Source organism: Typopeltis vanoorti, chromosome 3, assembly GCF_054136105.1.
Source record: "Typopeltis vanoorti isolate ZY-2024b chromosome 3, IOZ_Tvanoo_1.0, whole genome shotgun sequence".
NCBI classification, from domain to species: domain Eukaryota; kingdom Metazoa; phylum Arthropoda; class Arachnida; order Uropygi; family Thelyphonidae; genus Typopeltis; species Typopeltis vanoorti.
In genome coordinates, this window is record NC_143551.1 from 103069527 (window position 1) to 103093569 (window position 24043).

At 37.3% G+C, this 24043-nt stretch overlaps 1 protein-coding gene across 3 annotated transcripts in view; it reads right to left on the reverse strand.

Moving 5' to 3' along the window:
* The window catches only part of LOC150108435 (uncharacterized), a 292118-nt gene that overhangs the window by 104063 nt on the left and 164012 nt on the right, over window positions 1-24043 (reverse strand). For all 3 annotated transcript variants that reach the window (XM_090390777.1, XM_090390776.1, XM_090390778.1), the window contains exon 7: window positions 23543-23681. In XM_090390777.1, the coding sequence (XP_090246903.1) occupies window positions 23543-23681 (139 nt within the window). The remainder of the gene's footprint in view (window positions 1-23542; window positions 23682-24043) is intronic.

Consider the following 24043-nt stretch of genomic DNA (forward strand, 5'->3'; position numbering starts at 1 on the left):
GAGTGTTTAAGACATTGTATGATGAGATGTGTGTGATAAAAGGATCTCCCAGTTGAGTCTTTGACTCCATATGGTAATAATAAAAAAATAATGACGTGACGAGTTGAGATTTTAAAAAAAAAAATCATGATCAGCATGTTAGAAGAGCCATGTGAAGAGAAATGAGAGCAGTTGGTGAATGTGTTGGATAAGTTTGAAGGATAGATGGAATTGTATATGACAGACAGATAGCATTTAAATAAATTTGGTATGAGTTAACTGGAGAGGCTGTTTCTGGAAAAGAGTAATGACAGAGATGAACAGGAGATCTGAGAAAAGGTGATGTGTGAAAAAAAGAAGGGCAAAAGAGACTGAAGAAAAGAAGTGTTTATGAATGGAGAAGTGAGTAATGCTGAGAGAGAATAAAAGAATAATAATAAAAAAAAAGGTGCATGAAGAAAGCAAAGAATTCGGATGGATTGGGATGCAATGGGGAATATTTCATTGAACTTTATGGGACAGGTGAGAGGTGGCATGGCGAGGACAGGTTATAAAGGCAGAAATGAATTGTCGTGTTTGTTCACGAGTAGGAGTATTAGAATAAGGAGTATGAAATTGTTGCATTGACAGTGTGTACCTCACGCAATGAGTCTTTTGACTCCATGGAAGTCAAAGTTAATAAAGTTTATTCACCTGAAAATTGCTGGAATAAGTGAAATACAATTAGAAAAGGATGATATCCTGAAGGAAAAGGCAATGAAGAGATATGTTTTTCATGAGGATAGAAAGAGCAAGAAGGAAGGGGTAGGTCCTACTCATGATAGCAGAGGAAATAAGGCCCATACAAGGTGAAGATGCAAGCAGGATATAGTGAGGGTGTTTAAAGGTCAAAGCTGTATAACTAAAAGGAGCCATATATACTCCACATATCCTTTAAAGGAATGCAGAGAACCAACCAAGGCTTCTGACCTAATGTTCAATCCTCACCTTCTTGTGGTGCACCATGTTAAGTATCTACCTGGTTGCAGAACAAACGAGGATGGGCTGGCAATTTGGGATTTAGCCGACCAAATTGTATTCTTATTGGCTTAAACTACAATATTAAATGATGGTACATGACAGAATTTAATGCTGGCTGGGGCATCATCTGATTAAACAAGGCCTCCCATTTTTTTCATCATGGAACCAGAGCAAAGAGCGAAAGGTCAGCTACTGGAACAAATCCTGAAACACACCCCCAACTCAACATCACCATAGTTCAAGATCGGTATTATCAACATAGGAAGCCTCAATGGCAAAGAAGTGGAGCTAGTTGAGGAATAGGATAAGTAGCAGATCAACATAATAGGAGTGACTGAAACAAAAAAGACAAAAACTGGTGAGATCTTTCTAAGCAATAAATACAAAATACTTTATTCAGGCAATAATAATCAGGGAAAAGAAGGAGTAGCTATAATATTCAACACTAAATATGAGGCTAATCTTCCTGAATGGCAGGCAATATGAAGTAGAGTGATGTGGGCACATATATCAGAATGGGGAACTGGACAATGAGATTTATTTGCATCTATGGTCTCACAGAAGGTTCTATGCAGGTAGAAGGGGAGGAATTTCTTGAGGCTTTAGAGAAAGCAACTGACACAATGAAAAAGGGAAAGCTGGTCCTTGTTAGGGATCTTAATAGCAGAGTGGCAAATGATTGTCAGACATACAAAAACGTTTTGGGAAAATTTGGAGAAAAGAGCAAATCTAAATAATAATGGCAAATACCTGTTGGATTTCTGATCGGGAAATGAACTGGTTATTACTAAAACAATGTTCCAACATAAAAATGTGCACAAATTCACATTGAAAGAATAGGCAAGGAGTAAGAAAAGTCTTATTGACTATGTTGTTGTTGTTGATAGTGATGTTTTCTGACTGGCGCAGGACACTAGAGTGTACAGAGAATTTGAAATTGGAAGTGATCACCATTTAGTCTTGAGCAGGATAAAAGTGAATTTCATATGGAAAAGAAGAATATCTGAAAGCTGCTCAACTTTTATTCGGTTTAAAATTTTCTTACAGGTTCCTCTTTTGAAGAACATGTATGAAAGTTTTGAATGCTTGACTGTAGACTAAAATACACAAACATTATTCAAGAAAAAAGGAGAGTTTGAGAACAGGAACCTAACCTAGCCAGAAAAGCATGTGCTGAAGTTGTCTGCAGGATAGAAAAATCAGAACTTCATGGTGGACACAAGAAGTTAAAGAGGCAGTAGTGGACAGGATGAAATATTTAGTTGAATGTTGCTACAGGCCTGGAATGTGAAGGGTGAGTCAAAGAAATGTAAAAGCTCTCACTACTCTAAACGTAAAGGCTTTAAGTTTAGAGGTGAGTCAAAGAAATGTAAAAGCTCTCACTACTCTAAACGTAAAGGCTTTAAGTTTAGAGTGAGGTATACTGATGGGTATTGAAAGCATGATGGTAGTGGTTTTGTCTATACATCAGTTAAATTTTGATTTTAGTTATTTTGTGAAAAATGAGGTGTGTCATGTACTCATTGGATTATGTGAATAAGTATCATCATCATCATCAAATTCCTGCCATGTACCCTAAAAGGGTGTACAGGATATGATAGTACTACATGAAAAAAATTACATCATTACTAACTTCCTATCTACAATTTTCCTCCAAATCAGTCTGTTACTTGTCAAGACTCCAACATTATCAGATCTTATATTTCTATCGTCTAAGGCACTTTGTACCGTATCAATCCACCTATATCTTGGTCTTCCTCTGGGTCGTTTTGCTGCCAACCTGGCAGAGAACACTTGTTTTGCTAATCTTCCTTCGCCCATTCTGTTTAAGTGACCATACCACTTGAGATTAGCTCTGCTAACGCATTCCTGGATGTTGACAATGTCAAGTTCTTTCCTAATATCCTCATTTTTAATACAATACTGCCATTGATGCCATCAGTTCAGGCCTATAATCTTTCTCAGGACTCTCATTTCTGCTGTCTCCAGTCTTTGGTCAAGTGTTTTACTTCTGACCCAGCTCTCAGATCCATAAGTTAAAACTGGTTTGAACGCTGTCTTGTATACAGCTAATTTAGTGTTCCGACTAATTTCTCTCTTATTCCATATGAATTTATTCAGCTGACTTCCCACTATACCAGCTTTGCTGATTCTGTTGTCTATTTCTATATTTAATTTACCATCTTCAGTAAAAATCGTGCGTATATAGCTGAAATGTTTTACTTGTTCCACAGGTTCTCCATTCACGACACAGTTAACATTTTCAATGATTCTGCCTATTTTCATTGCTGACTTTCATACCATATCTATTACAACATCTACTCAATTTAGTCAGAGAATCCTGCAGACTTGTAGCGGATTTATTTAGAAGTATAATATCATCTGCATAAAGCAAAGAGCTGACATTAACATCTCCAATTTTGATATCATGTTAATACCACTTTCCTTCATAATGTGATCCATATAGATAATGAATAACAGAGGGGATAATGTACATCCTTGTCTCACACCAGATTTAACATTAAACCATCTTCCTGTACTTCCTTCAATTCTAACTGCTGACTTACAACTCAAATAAAGACTAAATATTGCTTGATATAATGCCCCATTGACACCATATAAATGTAGCGTATTGAATAGCTTCTCTCTTGGCACCTTGTCATATGCCTTTTCCAAATCGACAAAACTTAAATACAGATCTCTGTTATATTCTCATGCTTTCTCGACTATCTGTCGTAAAGTGAAGATCTGATCCTGACAGCCTCTATTTGGCCTGAATCCAGCTTGTTCTTCACCAAGCTTTTCTTCCACAATTCTTCTCAACCGTTTCTCAAGTACACTTGCATAGATCTTGCCAGGAACACTCAGTAGGGAAATACCTCTGTAATTCTCACATTCAGTTTTATTTCCCTTTTTATATATGGTTACTATGAGAGCTCTACTCCAATCATCGGGAATTCGTCCCTCTGTCCAGGCTTTCTGAACTATGCAGTGCAGCCACGGTAAGACTCTTATACCACCATACTTCAGCATTTCTGGCCGAATATCATCTACTCCTGCTGCCTTTCCACATTTCAAGCCTTTGACGGCTTTTTCTACTTCGAGTATGGATATGGATTCCTGACTGCATGGTTGGTCAGTGTTTTTTACCACTGTGCTGTCATCACTGCTTGTTTCATTTAGCAGTTTTTCAAAGTAATTTTCTCCATACTTTAAGGATATCTTTTTCTTCCGTTTTTATGTCACTTTGTCATTTCTAACTCCTTTTACAGCACTCTTTCCTCCATTCCTAAGCTTCTTCAACAACCTCCAGAATATTTTGCCACCTTCTTGATATTTATTTTCTATATTCTTGCCAAAGTCCTCCCATGACTTTTGTTTAGCTAGTTTTACACAGTGTTTAGCATTCTTGCATTTGTCTCTGTATTCTCTAAGAGCACAAGCTGACTTATTTGACAGGAACTTTTGATATGCTTTCTTCTTTTTCTTCGCTGCCTCTTTAACTTCCTTTGTCCACCAGGGAGTTCTGATTTTTTTATCCTTGCAGACAACCTCACCACATGCCTCGCTGGCAGAATCAATCAATGTTTTCTTCAGAGTTTGCCACTGAATCTCCAAGGTTTGATTCCTGTTCTCAAACTCTTTCATTTCTTCTTCAATAATCTTTGTGTATTTTAGTCTACAGTTCACATCTGAGAGCTGCTCAACTTTTATTCATTTTAAAACTTTCTTACATTTCATTCTTTTCAATATGAATTTCAATTTTATCCTGCTGAAGACTAAATAGTGATCACTTCCTATTTCAAATCCTCTGTACACTCTGGTGTCCTGCACCAGGGAGAAAACATCACTATCAACAATAACACAGTCAACGAGACTTTTCTTATTCCTTGCCTCTTCTCTCCATGTGAATTTGTGCACATTTTTATGTTGGAACATGGTGTTAGTAATAACCAGTCCATGTCCTGAGCAGAAATCCAACAGATATTTGCCATTATTATTAGCTTTGCTCTTTTCTCCAAATTTTCCCAAAATATTTTTGTATGTCTGACAATGATTTCCTACTCTGCTATTTAGATCCCCAACAAGGACCAACTTTTCCTTTTTCATTGTGTCAGTAGCTTTCTCTAGAGCCTCAAAAAATTCCTCAACTTCTACCTTAGTAAAACCTTCTGTGGGACCATAGGCACAAATAAGTCTCATTGTTCAGTTCCCCATTCTCATATTTGCCCACATTACTCTACTTGAGACTGACTGCCATTCAAGAAGATTAGTCTCGTATTTTGTGTTGAATACTATGGCTACTCCTTCTTTTCCTTGATTGTCATTGCCTGAATATAACATTTTGTATTTATTGCTCAGAAAGATCTCACCAGTTTTTGTCTTTTTTGTTTCAGTCACCCCCTATTATGTCGATCTGGTACTTATCTAATTCCTCAGCTAGCTCCATTTCTTTGCCATTCAGGCTTCTTATGTTGATAGTACCGATCTTTAACTCTGGTGATGTTGAGTTGGGGTTTGTTTTCAGATTTGTTCCAGTAGCTGACTTTTCGCTGTTCGCCCTGGTTCCCTGGCGAAAACAACGGGGGCCTTGTTTAAACGGCAACGCCCCAGCTGGCATGAAATTTTGTAATGTCATACCATCATTTTTCATTTAGGTTTAACCAATAAGAATACAATTTGGTCGGCTAAATCCCAATAATAGATTTTTAAGGTAGATGGAAGGAGAGTGTCTGCAAAGTGCAACTTGAATGCAGAGTTGAATAGTGATGTTTCAGTGACTGAAAGTGATAGCAATGAGAATGTAACAAGAATGAGTATGTGTGTGACAATGAAGAGAGAGAGAGAGACTGTGAAAGAGCAGTGAGTGAATGGTAAGAAATTTATGAAAAGCCAATGAGTGATCTGCTGAAAGATGCAAATGATGGTAGCAATGAATGATGAAATAAGAATAGTGAAAGTTGGGAATAGCAAATGTAATACAAATGTGGTGAAGAAGACAGTAGAAAGAATAAAGGAAGAATGGTAAAAGAAAAAAGATATGAACATGAGTTAGGATATTAGAAAAGAATTGGTAAGGTTGAGGATGAATTGAGGCATGTACAGAGTGAGACAGGACATTTAACGAAGAGATTACATTAGCAGTTGGGTGTAACAAGGAAGATGCCAGTGATAGATGTGTCAAAGATGAATGATTGCAGTAGAATGTACAGTAGTGCTGTATTTGGACTCTATGGTGAAAGATGTGAAAATGGAGCAGGCATCAAAAGTATTGAAGAGGAGCAGTTATAGGAAGAGTGATTGAGGCTAGAAAGATGGGGAAATGCAGAGGAGTTGATTGTGCTAGCAGAAACAAATGATTTGCAAGGTAGTGTGAATGAGGCAGGTATGATTTGTGTGCATTGCTAGAGGCAGTGAAGCAGAAAAGTGTGTGAGAGCATTGTTCATGTTGCTAATGTATGATACGAGGGTGGTCCGAAAAGTTTTTGACATCAGCCATAGATGGCTAAACTATCAGCAGGATTTTTTTTTTCTAAGTTGGTACATCTGTCATAAGCATCCATGTGAAATTGCAAGTCATTTTATCAAGGAGTTTGTTTTATACAGTTGTCTGAAGCAAATGTATTGTCTGTATCCCTTGAAATGGAGAAAAATTGAGTATCATGTAGTTATAAAATTCTTTGTCAAAGAACTTTTAATGGCAAAAGAAATTGATTCAAAGTTCATAAAAGTTTATGGGCACTCTTCTCCTTCGTTTATGACAATTAAGAAATGAGCTGCCAAGTTTAAATGTGAACATACCAGCTTTGAAGATGATCTATGTGAAGTACAACCAAAAAGTGGAGCAACATCATTGATCAAGTGCATGATATGGTATTGGATGACCAGCAAGTCGAAATGTGTGAAATTGCTGAGGCTATAGGCATTTCAAAAGAACGTGTAGGATATATTTTGCATGAAGAATTGTAAATGAAAAAGCTTTGCACAAGATGGATGCAACACTTGCTCACAGCAGATCAAAAACACACTTGCATGAAAATCTCTGAACAGTGCTTGGAGCATTTTAACAAGAGTAAAACTGATTTTGTGCATCAATTTATTACTTGGATGAGTGGATGAGACTTGTATTCAATACACACCAGAATCCAAACAGCAGTCAAAACAGTGGACAGAAGCCTATTGTTCAACGCCAAGGAAGACAAAGTCAGTTCCATCAGCAGAAAAGTCATGGCATCAGTGTTTTAGGATGCTAAAGGCATTTTGTTTATTATCTTGAAAAGAGTAAAACAATAACCGGGGAATATTATACCGATCTTATCCATCCTATTCCCCAGATTTGGCTCCCTCTGACTTCTATCTCTTCCCAAAACTAAAACTCTTCCTCGCTGTTCAGCATTTTTCTTCGAATCAAGAGGTAATTGCAGCTGTAGAGGGGTATTTTGCAGATCTTACCGAGAACCACTACAGGGACAGGATAATGGCGGTGGAGCATCGCTGGAATAAATGTATTGGTCTTAAAGGAGAGTATGTAGAAAAATAAAAATAATTTTAAAATTATAAATTCGTTTTTTTTTAGGGGTGCTTAAGGGTCAAAGCTGTATAACAGCGAGGAGACCCCCCCACATAGCCTTTAAAAGAATGCAGAAAACCGACAAGGACTTCTGATCTAATGTCCAATCCTCACCTTCTCGTGGTGCACCCTGTTGGGTATCTACCTGGATACTGAAGAAACAAGGATGGGCTGGCAATTTGGAATTTAGCTGACCAAATTGTATTCTTATTGGCTTAAACCAATATACAAAATGATGGTACAACATGAAAAAAATTTCGTGCCGACTGGGGCGTCGCCCGGTTAAACAAGACCCCCCACACCTGTTGTTTTCCCCAGGGAACCAGCGTGAACAGCAAAAAGTCAGCTACTGGAACAAATGTGAAAGCACATCCCAACTCAACATCACCAGAGTTAAAGATCAGTACTATCAACATAAGAAGCCTGAATGGTAAAGAAACGGAGCTAGCTAAGGAATTAGATAAGCACCAGCTCGACATAATAGGGGTGACTGAAACAAAAAAGACAAAAACTGGTGAGATCTTTCTGAGCAATAAATACAAAATGTTATATTCAGGAAATGACAATCAAGGAAAAGAAGTAGTAGCCATAGTATTCAACACAAAACACGAGGCTAATCTTCTTGAATAGCAGGCTGTCTCAAGCAGAGTGATGTGGGCTAATATGAGAATGGGGAATTGGACAATGAGACTTATTTTTGTGCCTATGGTCCCACAGAAGGTTCTACTAAGGTAGAAGTGGAGGAATTTTTTGATGCTTTAGAAAAAGCAACTGACACAATGAAAAAGGAAAAGTTGGTCTTTGTTGGGGATCTAAATAGCAGAGTATGAAATGATTGTCAGACATACAAAAATGTTTTGGGAAAATTTGGAGAAAAGAGCAAAGCTAATAATAATAACAAATACCTGTTGGATTTCTGCTCAGGACATGTACTGGTTATTACTAACACCATGTTCCAACATAAAAATATGCACAAATTCACATGGAGAGAAGAGGCTAGGAATAAGAAAAGTCTCATTGACTATATTATTGTTGATGGCAATGTTTTCTCCCTGGTGCAGGACACCAGAGTGTACAGAGGATTTGAAATTAGAAGTGATCACTATTTAGTCTTGAGCAGGATAAAATTGAATTTCATATTGAAAAGAATAAAATGTAAGAAAGTTTTAAAGCGAATAAAAGTTGAGCAGCTCTCAGATGTGAACTGTAGACTAAAATATGCAAAGATTATTGAAGAAGAAATGAAAGAGTTTGAGAACAGGAACCAAACCTTAGAGATTCATTGGCAAACCTTGAAGAAAACCCTGATTGATTCAACTAGAGAGGCATGTTGTGAGGTAGTCTGCAAGGATAGAAAAATCAGAACTCCATGGTGGACAGAGGAAGTTAAAGAGGCAGTGAAGGAAAAGAAGAAAGCATATCAAAAGTTCCTAGGAAATAAGTCAGCTTTTGCTCTTCGAGAATACAGAGACAAATGTAAGAAAGCTAAACACTGTGTAAAACTAGCTAAACAAAAGTCATGGGAAGACTTTTTGACTCTCTGTGGATATATCAGTAATTCTGTGGCCTTCTTCAAGCTTTCCAATAATTCTTTCCCAAATCATCCAGATGATATCATGATACAAATTATTAAATGAATCGTTAGTTTATGATGAACTTGGGTTACATTCATTGTTGTCTACTATTTCACTGGATGCTAAGTTGTAGAAGAATTTGTTTGGTAGTGGAAAATTTCAGGTGGAATCCTTAAAATCAAAAGATGTTATCCAAACCTTGAAACCAGAGGAAATTTCTAAAGAATCTGATTATACAGAAGTAAAGGAACAATTATCAATACGTGACCATCCACAGATTCTGGTATCCATTCTTCAGCAAATCTTCAGCAATTGATTACATTAGATGCCTCTCCACCCGAAACTGATGGTGCTGATTTGCACAGTTTGAAAATATTTATTAAGGATTTGGAGTTCACTACTTCCCACCCAACACTATCTGGCCTTTCCTTGTGCCAGAAACTTACATGGAAACAGATGTGGTCCTATCATAAAGGGAAAAAAGGTAATGGAAAAGAGAAAATTTAGTGGTGATGATTTGCATACATTTATTAAAGATTTATAGTCAACTGCTTCCAGTCCAACACTACCTGGTCTTCTCTTGGTGTCTCATGCAGGAAACTTACATGATGACAAGTGCAGTTCAACTAGAAAGAGAAAAAAGGCAACAGAAAAGACAAAAAAAAATTCATTAAAAAGAAGAAGACCTCCAAATCAAGTGATTCTATTGGTAGTATCAAAGATACTGAGTCCACTTTCTTAAATATGAAAAAGCCAAGTGTGTTAGCAAGATCTAATAAGAAAAACAGTCAGTTTGGCCAAGCAAGAATTTTACATGGTAACGAGAATATTGGGACACATCAGGCAATTCAAAGTTAGTGAATGTACACAAAGTTTAACTAACAGACTAAGTGACAGTACACCTCTGTTTTTCCTATTCACCAGTACTCAAAGATATGGTATTTAAAAATAATGTTAAATGTTGCATTTGTTTGATGTATGTCTCAGGCTTTCAAAAAAATATGTGCTATGAGATTAAGGAAGATGTGTATAATGTGAAAAATGTCAACTGATTGAAGAAATGATACATGAATGCATAAAGCAAAATGTGCATGAAATAGAATGATTCTGAGATGAGTGAACAGCAGAAGTGTGGAACTGAGATTTAAAAGAAATTTGGGGTGTTCCAGAGCTCACTACAGATAGCACAGAGTGAGATTAAGGGTTTGGATAAGAGATCTTTGGGCGCTGGAATGGAAAGAGTGAATTTCGTAAGACAGACAAACAGGAGAGCAAAAAGGTAGAAGGAAAACTTAAGAAAATAATGCTAGGGGATTCAATGATCTGCAAAGTAAAAAGCAAAGGTGTCTTAGAATATTTGCTGGGAGGTACTTTAGATTGTGTGACTAGAGCTATACAGAGAGGTGAGGTGAGAATGTAGATGAAATTATTGTAATATATGGGACAAATGATTGAGAAGCAGCGTAAATCATGTGGCAAGGGATTTGAGGGAAATTAGAGACTGTTAGATTAAAGAGTAAGAATGCTAGAATAGTCAGTGTACTGATCAGATGTGATAGGTGGAATTGCGAAGAAGGGCACTGATGATGAATGAAATGGTAACTAGAATGAGTAGGAAGAGAGAGTTTGAGTGTGTGGATGTATGGGATGTGTTTGATGGAAGAAAAGAATTATATGCCAAGGATGGGACTACATTTAAATGAGTATGGGAGTAAGTGTTTACATAAGTTACTGTTTTGTTTGGATATCAGATCAGGGAAATAGGAGTTATTAGGATGGAAGGGAATGAGGATCGCTGTTAAAAATAATATTGACATGGAGGCAGCAAAATCAAGAGAAAAAATTAAAAATACCTGCTTATACATATACCAATGGCAGAAGTGTAAGGAATAAGACAGAAGTGTTTATAACACTGGTCATTACAGTCCAGCCTCAGATAATAGGTATAACAGAAAGTGGTTGACTGACAATGATATCTTGACTAGAATTGAAGATAGTGGGTATAGTAGTTTTAGAGAAAACAGATTATAAAAAAAGGAGGATGTGTTTTACTTATAGCAAATGAGTTGTATCCATGTAAGTTTGTAGAATTAGGAAATAATAGTGAGAGTGATTTTGAAAGTGTCTGATATGAAATAAACATTATTAGAGATATTTAGTTGGGGTTTGTTACAGGCCTGGGAATAACCAATGAGATGAGAAAGAAATGTTTAAGCATATTATTATTACCCTAAGACCCCCCCGTGGAGTCAAAGACTCATCTAGGAGGTCCTTTTGTCATACAGAGAGCTCATCATACCACACCTTTAACACGTTCAAATTTTCTGCAGACACTACCCTGTCAGGGAAGGCATTCCAGTCATTCACAACTCTGCATGAAAAAACCTGCTTTTCACTTCCCTGTTCACACCCTCCTTATACAGCTTCCAGGGATGACTTCTGGTTCTCCCACCATTTTCTGTAAAAAAAAACCTCTTCGACATTGATCCTGTAACAACCCCTTATTAACTTGAAGGTCTCTATCATATCATCCCCTCTTCCTCCTTTCCACTAAACTCTAAATTGTATCTTCTTAACCTTTCCTCATATTTGACATTCCAGAGATCAGAAATTACCATAGTCAGTCACCTCTGGACCCTATCCAAATCTCTTCATCCTTTTGAAGACCAGGCGATCAAATCTGTGCACAGTAGTTCATGTGTGGCCTAATCAGAGCCCCTATACAAAAGAACAAGCATCTCCTTACTTCTACAAGTCAGCGTCCTCCACATCATTCCCAGAATTTGTTGTGTTGTCTTTACAATTTTGGCAATGTGTCCTCTAAATTTTAGATCCTTATCCACTATCACCCCAAGATCTCTTATTTCCTCCACCTCCAACAATATATCCCCACTAAGTGTAAATTCTACATCCCATCTTTGTTTCCCAAATTTTAAAACCTTACATTCTGCAACACTGAATTAGCATCCCTATTAGCATTCAGGCACCCTATTCACTCAATCTATTCAAGTCTCCCTGTAAGGCCACAACATCTTCTCTACTCTTCATAGTTCATCCCAACTTTGCATCACCTGCAAACAACTGTTCAAACAAATTAGTTTAGATAGTGAAAAAAGAATTAATAATAACTGGGGATTTCAATTTTCAAAATATAAATTGGAAAGAAGAAATAATATATGGGAAAAAGAAAAGAGAATTTCTTGAGTTCTTAAGGGATCACTATCTCATACAGTTGGTAATGTATGAGATAGAACTCATGGGCAAAATGTATTAGATTTAGTAGATTTAGTAATAACTCCAGATAATGTAATTGTCAACATCATATAACATTACCACCAGTTGGTGACAGTGATTATGCAGTTCAGACTTGGGAGGTGCAAATGCATGTAGAATAAGTCATCCAGAATAAGTGAATACGTGTGGAATTACAGGACAGGAAATTATGGAAAACTCAGAAAACAGCTTGAAGGAGTTCTATGGGATAAGAAACTTGAAGGAAAAGATATTAATATGGCACAGATCATAGTTAAGAAGTATTTGATGATGCCAGTAATAGACTGTGTACCAAAATCAAAAATGATTAACAAAAGGTGTTAAATGGATGAATAGGGAAATTAAGCAGGAATTGCAAGAAGAAGAGATGATTACGGAGAAAATATAAACTTGGAAGAAGTGAACAGTTAAATGAAATTTATAAAGTAGGCAAGAAAAGTGATAAATATAACAAGAAGGGCAAAACTGGATTATGAGAGGAGACTAATGAGACAAGATAAGAAAACTCCTAGGGAGTATTCCCATAATCACTCTTTCTTTTGCTAGCTGCATAATGAAAAAACTCCCTAGGAGTTTATATCTCTGCTGGATCGAGATGGTACAAGAGTGACCAAAGAAGAAATTATTGTGGAGTTATTCAGTGATCATTTTGCTAAGGATTATACTGATAATATTCTAAGGAAGCAGGGAGTTGAGGAATCAATACTTCAAATCAGTTTCTTGAAGATGAATGAGGTAGAAGTCTATAACTGTTTAAATCATTTTGATAATTTTGATATGAATATAGCTATTGGACTGGATGGAATTTCACTGTGTGTCGTGAAAGAATGTGCTAAGGAACCTGACACTTCCATTGACTTGGTTGTTTAATAAGATAGTTTCTTGACCTCAACAATTCCTAAAGAATGGAAAGAGGACAAGATTCTACCTTCATGTAATGGAACATTGCATAAAGGTAGAAGCAAAAGAGATGTTTTAAATTACAGGCCTGTTTGCATTTCTGAATTGTTAAGGTTTTAGAGAGACTGGTTAAGAATAGAATACAGAATTGAGTGGATAAGGAGAAGATTCTGTATAGAAGTCAACATGAGTTTGTTAAAGGGGAGGTCTTGTTTTACTAATTTTTTTCCCCCCTCTGACTTCTATTCTTCCCAAAGCTAAAACTCTTCCTTGCTGGTCAGTATTGTTCTTCGAATCAAGAGGTGATCTTACATTTTATAATAAGGTCCATATTTTATAATGACTACAAAACAACACTAAACTTCAAGATTGAACAAGAACAGCAAACCAAAAGGACGTGGAACTTCAGAAAAGCTGACTGGACAAGGTTTACTCAAACCTTGGAGAGCCTCTGTCAAGATGAACCTGTCTCTGGAAACCTCGACAGAAAATTACAAATCCTTACTTCACACATCAGCAAAACTGCCAAAGCAACAATACCAAGAGGCCAGCGGAAAAACACCTGGATACCATACTGGAAAGATCACAATATTGATTCAATGATTACAGAAAGAGACAATATCAATGAACAATTCAGAATTAATAAAACTGATGATTACAGAAAGAAATTAATGGACATAACACACAAAATAGAGCAGGAAATTTGGAAGTGCAAACAAGAGAAATGGGCGGAACTTTGCAGTAACCTGGATCCAAGAAAAGACAGCCAACACTGGAATATTATTAGAATCCTAGACAATATCAAAAAAGAGAACCAACAGAAAACAAACTTCATCATAAATGCTGGCAAACAAGCTATTACAGATCAAGAAATTGCAAACACACTGGCAAAAACCTATTCAAACAACTCCAAACTTCAGTATAACAGAGAGGACAAGCCCCTCAATAAACTCACAAGTCAAATGCTAAAACAAGCAAGAACATACCAAACTAATGACATCTTCTCCGAAGAATTTACACTAAGTGAACTAAATTCATCAATCGAGAAAACTGCACCTAATAAATCCCCTGGTAATGATCTTATCTTTGGTCATATGGTCAAACACCTTGGCAAAAATGCCAAAGAACAACTTCTGGACATTCTCAATACCTCTTGGCGAACGGGCAAACTTCCAAAAGAATGGAAAAAATCAGTTATTGTACCCATCCTGAAACCTGACAAAAATGCTGCAGAATGTCAAAGTTACAGACCTATCGCATTAACTAGCATACTTTGTAAAATTACTGAAAGAATCATACACTCCAGGCTTATGCACTGGCTGACAAAAAATAAGAAAATCAACTACTACCAAACTGCTTATAGAACTCGTCATTCGACAACAGATCAATTATTCCATTTCTGCCAAACAATAATAGACTCATTTCAGGAAAAACCAACAAAAAAGACAACTGCCATATTCCTTGATATGACTGCTGCTTTTGATCGTGTTTGGATCAAAAAATTAATACAAACAATACATGATATTGGAATTAGAGGAAACGCTTTAATCTGGATTGCTGATTTCATCAGAGGAAGAAAGATCAAAGTCAGAATCAATACAGCAATATCAAAAGAGCGGAGAACCTGGGCTGGTGTTCCCCAGGGCTCAGTACTCAGTCCCTTACTATTCCTTCTATATGTCAATAATATTCATCCCTACCTTACAGAAGACACAAAAGTAACTTGCTATGCAGATGATATAGCCATCTGGCACACTAGTGCTAAAATCAAAGAATCAGAGGAAATTCTAAACAAATCCATGAGAGGATTAGAAAAATGGTCAAACGAACTCAAACTTAAAATCAACCCAGACAAAACAAAACTAAGTACATTTAGTACAGACAGGAAAAATAGACATTCCTACAATCCCAAAGTCATGATCAATAACAAGCTAATTGAAAAAGTCACAAATCCAAAATACCTTGGTATTACGCTTGATCAGGAATTACGTTTTGCACAACACATCTCTAACACTTCCAACAGAGCTCTAAAAAAATTAAATATACTGAAAAGGCTTTGTGGAACAAATTGGGGTGCAAAGCCAAAAATCCTCAAAACTACTTACACTACACTAATAAGGCCAATAATGGAATATGCAGCACCTATCTGGTCACCTTCGGCTTCATCGGTAAAGAAAAACCTAGACAAAATACAAGCAAAAGCATCCAAGATTATCATTGGTGCAGTCTCATCCACTAACAACATCAGAGCCCAACAGGAATGTGGGCTTGACCTGCTGGAGGACAGACGAAAATTTGCCACCATAAAATTCATAAATAATATCAGAAGCTACCAAAGTGATCATGTCTCCCTAAAAACCTATGAACATTGGAACCAAATTTGCAGACTTCACAGATCATCGACTTTACAATATGATGACACTATCAGGAAAGAAATAGGTCTTGATCAGCTAAATGTCCACATAAACAAAGAACCTCTATTTTCCAGTCCTTTACCTTCAAATACCTTCATAAATCTAAACCTTACCAAACTCTGTACAAAAAAAGAACCAAAAGAAATGCTTAAAGAAAAAGGCCTAAATACCATCAACCTTCTTTCATCCTCCAAACAGGTTATTTGTTATACCGATGGATCATCAGACACCAATATGATTAATGGAGGCGCTGGTGTTCTCCTTCTACTCCCGAAAGGTGAAAAACTTTCAATAAAAGTTGGATCTGGGAGAATCGCTTCCAATTTTACCAGCGAACTCTACGCAATAATTAAAGCACTAGAAGCCTACTTAAATCTATCATCATCTCAACAATCTGAAGGAATTATAATTTACAGTGACTCAAGATCAGCTATGGAGGCAATCAAAAATGGCAATACCAAGCTCACACAAGACATCCATAAACTCTTAAATCATCTAAAGTGTTTAGGTAAAAGTTGCATTCTACAATGGATTCCTGCTCATGTAGGCATTGATCACAACGAAGCAGCTGATAAATTAGCAAAAGAGGCCAGAGAACTCAACCAAGAAACTCATATGATAACTCTTGCTGATGCCAATGCACTAGCAAAAGCTAAACTAATTCCATTGAAATCAGTGATACAACATCAAATTCCCGAGATCAATGCTGACAGAAGGACCTCCACTACGATAGCAAGACTACGAACAGGACATTATAGAGGAATGAAGATCAATACAGATGATACGAGAACATATAGAAACTGCAACAACTGCCCCAATACGGAACTGACACCCACTCACATCTTTACCTGTCCAGCAATTACAGCAGCCTTGCAAGAAATAGATCCTAATCCTGAACAACAGCTCTATACAAACAAAATCACAGACATAGCCAAAGCAGTACAAAGAGCGCACGGAAACATCTAAGACTCTTCAAAGGACAAGACAACAACAACAACTACAATTCTGAATATGGGTGATTCATATATAGAGATACTTCTGAATCTTGCAAAGGCATTTGACAGGCTACCTACCACATAATAAATTGGTGTATATGTTATGTCAAATGGGATTATATAATCAGTTAGTTGATTGGATAAGAAAATTGCTTTCTAATTGATATCAAATAGTGGTGTATAGAGGAGCCATGTCTCTGAGGAGGAGAGTTACCAGTGGGATCCCACAGGATTCTGTTCTGTTCTAGGACCGCTGCTGTTTATTTTGTTCATTAATGATATTTTGAGTGGATTCAGCTGTAGATGATGTAAAGTTGGGAAAAGTTATTAGGAATGATGCAGATGTACTGATGCTTAAGAGTGATTTCAATAAAGTGGTGTTAAATTGACATCCACACTTATCAGCTGACAAGGCTGACAAGTGTGGATGTCAATTTAACACCAGTTTTGCACTTTGGATCTCAAAATTGTAACGCTATGTATTGTATCATATTGGAGGTGTTACATTACAGGAGGTGGAGGAAGCAAGGGATCTTGCAATAGTGATGGATAGAAAATAGAAGTTCAAGGGATATACTGCAAAAGTGGTAAAAACAGCACAATGAAATGCCAGTATAATAAGCAAAGCACAGACAAGTAGAGATAAGGATGTAGTCATTCTGCTGTACAAGGCTTTCATTAGACCACATTTGGCCTATTGTGCATTGATGGTCACCTGTGTTTCTAGATGAGAAACAAGCTCTGGAAAAAGTTTAGAGGTGGATAACTGAGATGTGATCTCAGTGATCACACTTTGGGATCACTGAGACGTGGTTGACAGAAGAGGGTATAATAACAGGAATAGAAGTCACTGGGTACAGCATTTTTCAGCAGGATAGGAGGGGTACTGCTTATGACAAGTGATGACCTATGTCCTCTAAGAGTGGAGGCTTTGGAAGGCAGTGAGACAAATGATTTTGAGAGCATATGGTGTGAGGTAGAGGTGGGCAAGACAGGATATTTAGTGGGGTGTTGATGCAGACCCAGGAGCACAGAGGATGGGAACCAGGAGATGATTAGATAGTCAAGTTTGGCAAGTGCAAGAAGAATGATTGTTATGGGAGATTTTAACTACAGTAGTATAAATTGGAGAGAGGAAGATGCATGTGGCAATAGGGGGAATGGTATTTCTAGAATTCTTGAGGGACAAATGTCTTAGGCAACATGTAACAGAGGGAACAAGAGATTCAAGAGTTTTGGATTTGGTTATAGCATCAGAAGAGTTGATAATAACTGAGATGACATCTCTTCCACCAGTTGGAGAGAGTGACCATATGGTTTTGACTTGGAAAATGAATAGCCATGCAGGAGTATCAAAGAGACAGGAACTTATGTGGAATTATAAAGCAGGTGATTATAATAGTCTTAGACGTCAACTTCAGGAAGTTTCATGGAGGGAGGAATTGGAAGGCAGGGATATCATTAGTGCGTGGGAAATTGTTAAAGAATATTTGTTAGCAGCAATGGTAAGTTGTATACCACGAGTGAAGAAGACAACACAATTTGGAGTAAAGTGGATGACAAACAATATTAAACAGGAACTGCATGCGAAAAAGAGGCTATGGAAGAGATATAAGGAGACAGGTGAAGAGAAGATGCATGAAGAATATTGGACACAGGCCAGAAGAGTGACTAGTGTGGTAAAGAAAGCGAAACTGGAATATGAGAGGAGATTGGCCCTAAGATCCAAAGAAAATCCTAGGGAATTTTTAGCTATATGGCCAGTAGGAGGAGAAATGACTGCGGAAGAATGATATTGTGAGATAAAAATGGGAATAGAGTGACTGATGCAGAGGATATAGTGGAATTGTTCAATGAACACTTTATTGGAGTATTTCATCCTAGAGGAGTCAGTTTTAATGCTAGAGGGATAGGGCTAGTTCGAGGTTTAGAGGTACAGCAGGAGAATGTGTTTCAGATACTGAGTACTCTGGATGTCAGTAAAGCTTTGGGACTGGATGTTATTTCACCACGAGTTTTGAGAGAATGTGCCAGGGAACTGACAGTGCCTTTATCCTGGCTTTTCAATGAAAGTCTGGCTGCGGGAAAGGTGCCCAGGGAATGGAAGGAAGGTAAGATAGTGCCATTGCATAAGGGTGGTAACAGACCGGAAGTATCTATTTATAGGCCAGTCTGTGTGTCATCAGTAGTTGTTAAGATCTTGGAGAAAGTAGTGAGGGACCGTATACAGCATTGGGCAGATGAGGGTAATGTCATCTGTGAGAGTCAACATGGATTTGTGAAAGGGTGCTCTTGTTTTAGCAATATGCTAGCCTTTTATAATAAAGTTACAAGAACATTAGATGAGGGAAAGGCATATACTGCAATTTTCTTAGACTTAGCGAAGGCATTTGACAGGGTGCCACATGATAAGCTGATATTTAAGTTGGAGCACATGGGTCTGGATGTCAGATTGGTCAACTGGATTCAGGATTAGCTGTCTGATAGGTATCAGAGAGTTGTGTATGGTGGAGCACTTTGAAGGAGGCAGAGGGTTACAAGTAGGGTCCCACAGGGCTCAGTACTAGGACCTATATTGTTTATCCTTTATATCAATGACATTGCCAGTGGATTGCAAGGGGATATTCAGTTGTTTGAGGATGATGCAAAGCTGGGAAGGATTATTAGTAATAGTGCAGATGTGGTAGCCCTGCAAGAGGATTTGAATAAGCTTGATAGATTGGTAAATGAATGGGGGTGTCAGTTTAATGCAGCAAAATGTAAGGTCTTGAGGTTTGGGAAACATCGATGGGATGCAACATACTTTATGGGAAGAGTTATACTGGAGGAAGTAGGGGAAACAAGAGATCTGGGGTTGATGATTGATAGAAACCTGAAATTTAGTGGGCATATTGCAAAGGTGGTGAAGGTAACACAGAGGATTGCTGCAATTATGAGAAGGACACTGACCTGCAGAGACAAAAGGGTTATCATTCCGTTGTATAAGTCTCTGATCAGACCACACTTAGACTATTGTTCTCAGATTTGGTCCCCAGGATTTGAAGGGGATAAATTAACTGTGGAAGGATACAAAAATGGATGACAAAGATGGTTTCAGGACTGTAAAAGGATAGTTACGAGGATCAGCTGAGGGAATGTGGACTGCAGAGTTTGGTGGATAGAAGAAGGAGAGGTGATATGATTGAGAATTTTAAACTGATGAGAGGTGGTTAGAGGGTTGACACTGGGGAGTTCTTTCGCTTGGTTGAACAGCATGAAGGAGTGATGACAAGAGGCCGTCCCTGGAAGTTACGAAAGGAATCTGTGAGCAAGAGGGTGAGGAGTGGTTTCTTTGCATGGAGGATGGTTGAACCGTGGAATGCATTGCCTGATGCAGTGGTGAGAGCGAGAACGGTCAACGAGTTTAAGGAGTGGTATGATAGACTTTGTGTTTCTTAGGTGGGGGGGACCTCCCATCGATGAGTCTTGACAGACTTTATGTTCTTAGGAAGGACCTCCCACGATGAGTCTTTTGACTCCATGGAGACCTGAATAATAATAATAATAATAATAATAATAATAATAATAATAATAAAAGCAATATTGGAATTGTGGAATACTAACTATGAAGACAGAAGTAAATGTAAATTGCAGACTGGTGAATAGGCGGTGAAGGGATGATATGATCGAGACATATAAATTGTTAAGAGGGGCTTATCAAATAGATAATGGATATTTTTTAAAGGGTGAAGGAGAGAAGGGGACAGAGACAACGCATCATTCTTGAAAGTTGTATAAAGGTGTGGTGCATAAGAGAATGTGGCATGCCTTTTTGCATGGAGAGTGGTTGGTGAATGGAATGTATTGTCGAATGTATTGTCGAGGTGATGTGCACAAACATTCAAATAATTTAAGACAAGTTATGATAAGCATTATCTCTGTTAGAATGCATCTTACTATTGCTTTCCTTGATAAATCTCAACTCCATTTGGTGTTGTATAATAATAATAATACCACTGTGTATTCATCTGTCACCTTATTGCAATAAGTAATTAGATTTTTAAAACATGACATTCCTTCTTTAGTAAATCTGTGCTGTACATCAAAGATAATACCACTGTTGTCAACCCAATCTAGATCCTGATTCTCACTAGTCTTTCCAATACTTTAACCACAACACCTGACACACTGATTAGCCTATAATTTGATGCTTGATTTCTGCCCCCCCCCTCGCTCTCTCTCTCTCTCATGAAGTGATACAAACTTCCCTTCCTTCTACTCTTTTTGGAACTTCACCCAATGTAATATATATTACAAAATTATGCCAAAGCAGATGGCAACTTTCTGGCACATTCCTTCAAAATACGTGGTGTTATATCATCAAGTCCTACAGTCTCATTAATATCAAGTTTGCTCAATTCCCCCAATACCTCTTGCTCACTCACAGTCAGTCTCTCCTCTCATCACCCACTGCGTACAAATTCTCCATGATGTCCCATTCACAAGGATGAAAGACCTTTATGAACTGCTCAATAAATATCTCACTTGATCCTCTACAGCAGTTTTTTCATTATACCATTTTTTCCCAATCAATGTCACTTACTGTAATCATTCCTTTTTTTTTTTTTTTTTTGCTGGCCACATATCGAAAGATCACCCTAGAATTTTAAATAGCTTCATTAGCTAACTGCTGCTCATACTGCTCTTCTGCTACCCTTACCAACCAAGTCACCATCCTTGCCTGTTCTTTGAAATTATTACCACTCGTCTTATGTTACATCCATAATGCTTTCTTTTTCTGTACTGCATGCTATACCTCTTCCTTCATCCATTTCACACCCACCTTATTTAGCCTTCTTACCCTCGAAATACATTTAGACATTGCTTCTACTAGATAGTTCTTAAATAGCACCCATGCAGCACTGTTATCCTTTCAATACTACAGCTGCAAGCTATCTCATAATCACCAGCCTTGTAGTTCCACATATATTCTTTCCTCACAGGAAGTCCTCACGTCTCGCAATGACCTAGGTAATCACTTCATGATCACTCTCACCAACTGGAGGTAGATTTGACACTTCATTTATAATGACATTCTCTAATGAGATGATAAAATTTTCTTTATCAGTTGCTGTCTCATCATCTCAATCTATACTGCCATAATTAAAATAACTGTTTTTCTATTTGCTTAATTAATTTGCTTATACATTTCATGGTCACTCCACTCTACATTATCAGGTCCTCATGTCAGAAGTTTAATGGAATATTTACAGCACTAGGAAAGGATGAAAAACTAATTTTAATGCTTCCTATATTTCATCACAGTCACTGACACAACTTCAGGGATTACAAATAGCTCTTGTAACACACACACACACACACACACAATACTAAATAAAACACATGGGTGACTCTTAAATCCTATTTAGGTGGTGTGCCCTCTATGGGCATTTGTAAGGGCCTTGGATGTAAAGTGGGACCTCTGACAATTATTGTTTCTCAAATTTTGGGAAGTTTTATGCATCTGTATTTATTTAAATTTGGTTGGTTTCTGAGTGCCACTGCAGATTCTAAAAATTATAAGAAGCAGAAGACCAGTTAATAAAAGAAGTACTTACAAATAAACTTGACAAAAAAAAAAAAGACCAACAGGAAGACCCCAAACATGCTGGATGGATGTGGTGATGAGAGACTTAAGACAGCTGGATAAACACCTTACACCAGATGTAGCTTATGACAGAGACTGATGGTGAAACCTAGTGATGGCTGCATCAGACTTAAATGGTTTATTAAAGCTGAAGAAGATTATGAGAATAGACAGAGTACATGGACTCCAGACACTGATAGACAGAAGAAAGAGAAGAGTTACAATGATGATATCAGGATTATGGAATGTAGATTTATGAGGATAGATTGAGATTATGTGGACCAGACAATGACTAACAGAAGAAAGAGGGGGGGGGGGGAGGGGGTGATATGATAGAGGTCTATAACCTTTTGCAAAGGCATTATAGAATATCAGTTTGATAACATTTTTGGGGAGAAGACATCTGTGGAAGTTAAGTTTTTGTGCAGTTAAGAGAGATGTAAAAGCTAAATTTTTTCCCTCATAGAACAGTTAGCCTGTTGAAGTAATAAGTGCATCTAGAGTGAATGAGTTTAAGAAGAGATATGGCTGGTGTGGGTGATGTATGGCCATACTTGAAGAGTCCTTGACCTCCTGAAGGTCTCTAATAATATCTTTTTCCTTTTGGTTTTCAAAAGGATGAAGAGATGTTAGTGAGGGTCCAGAGGCAATTGGCTAAAATAGTTTCTGATCTCTGGAATGTTGAACATGAAGAAAGACTGAGACAATGCAATTTGCAGAGTCTAGTGGACAGGAAGAAGAGGAGGTGATATGATAGAGATGTACAAGTTGGTAGGGTGTTGTTATAGGATTAATGTGGAAGAGGTTTCTCATAAAATGATGGGAAAACAAGAGGTCATCCCTAAAAGCTGTATAAGGAGGGTGTGAAAAAGGGAGCAAGAAGCAATTTTTTTGCATGGAGTACTGTGAGTGATTGGAACAAATTGCCTGAGAGTGTTGTCTGCAGAGAATTTAAATGTGTTTAAGGACAGTCTGATGAGCTGTGTGTATGATAAAAGGGACCTCCAAGATGAGATGTGACTCTATGGGGTCTGACGATAATAATAATAATAATTTCCAAATTATGCAGCATAATGTATAAAGTACATGTAATGCATTAAATATAATTTCTTTGCTGATTTTTCCTAAGTCATTATATACTAATTATTTTAATTTTGCTATACAAATTATGAATTCTATCTATAACTAACTTGACTACTGTTTTTCAAACAAAGATATATGTCTTCTATTCCATCATCACTGCATTTGGTAACATTACAAAACAAGTGAATGAAATAGCTTATGAAGGCACAACCGGGATATAAAGTAAGATCTATTTCAACAGTTTTCCTGAAAATAAAGAAAAAATTATCAGAATTGAAATATGAGAATTAAAATAAAATGGTACTCTTTTTTTTCCATAAACACCATTATTCATAATTTTACCAGTAGATCATATTACACTAGTACACAAAGATCTATGCAATCATACATTGTTGCTAAGGTAGAGAGCAGAATATTATTATTATTTATTCTAATTACCTCAAAATCCCATGAAGTCAAAGACTCATCTAGGAGGTCCTTTTATCATACCCACAGCTCATCATATCATGCCTTAAACACACTCTCAGGCAAGGCATTCCAATCATTCACAACTCTGCATACAAAAAACCCTGCTTCTCACTCCCCTGCTCACACCAACCTTATACATC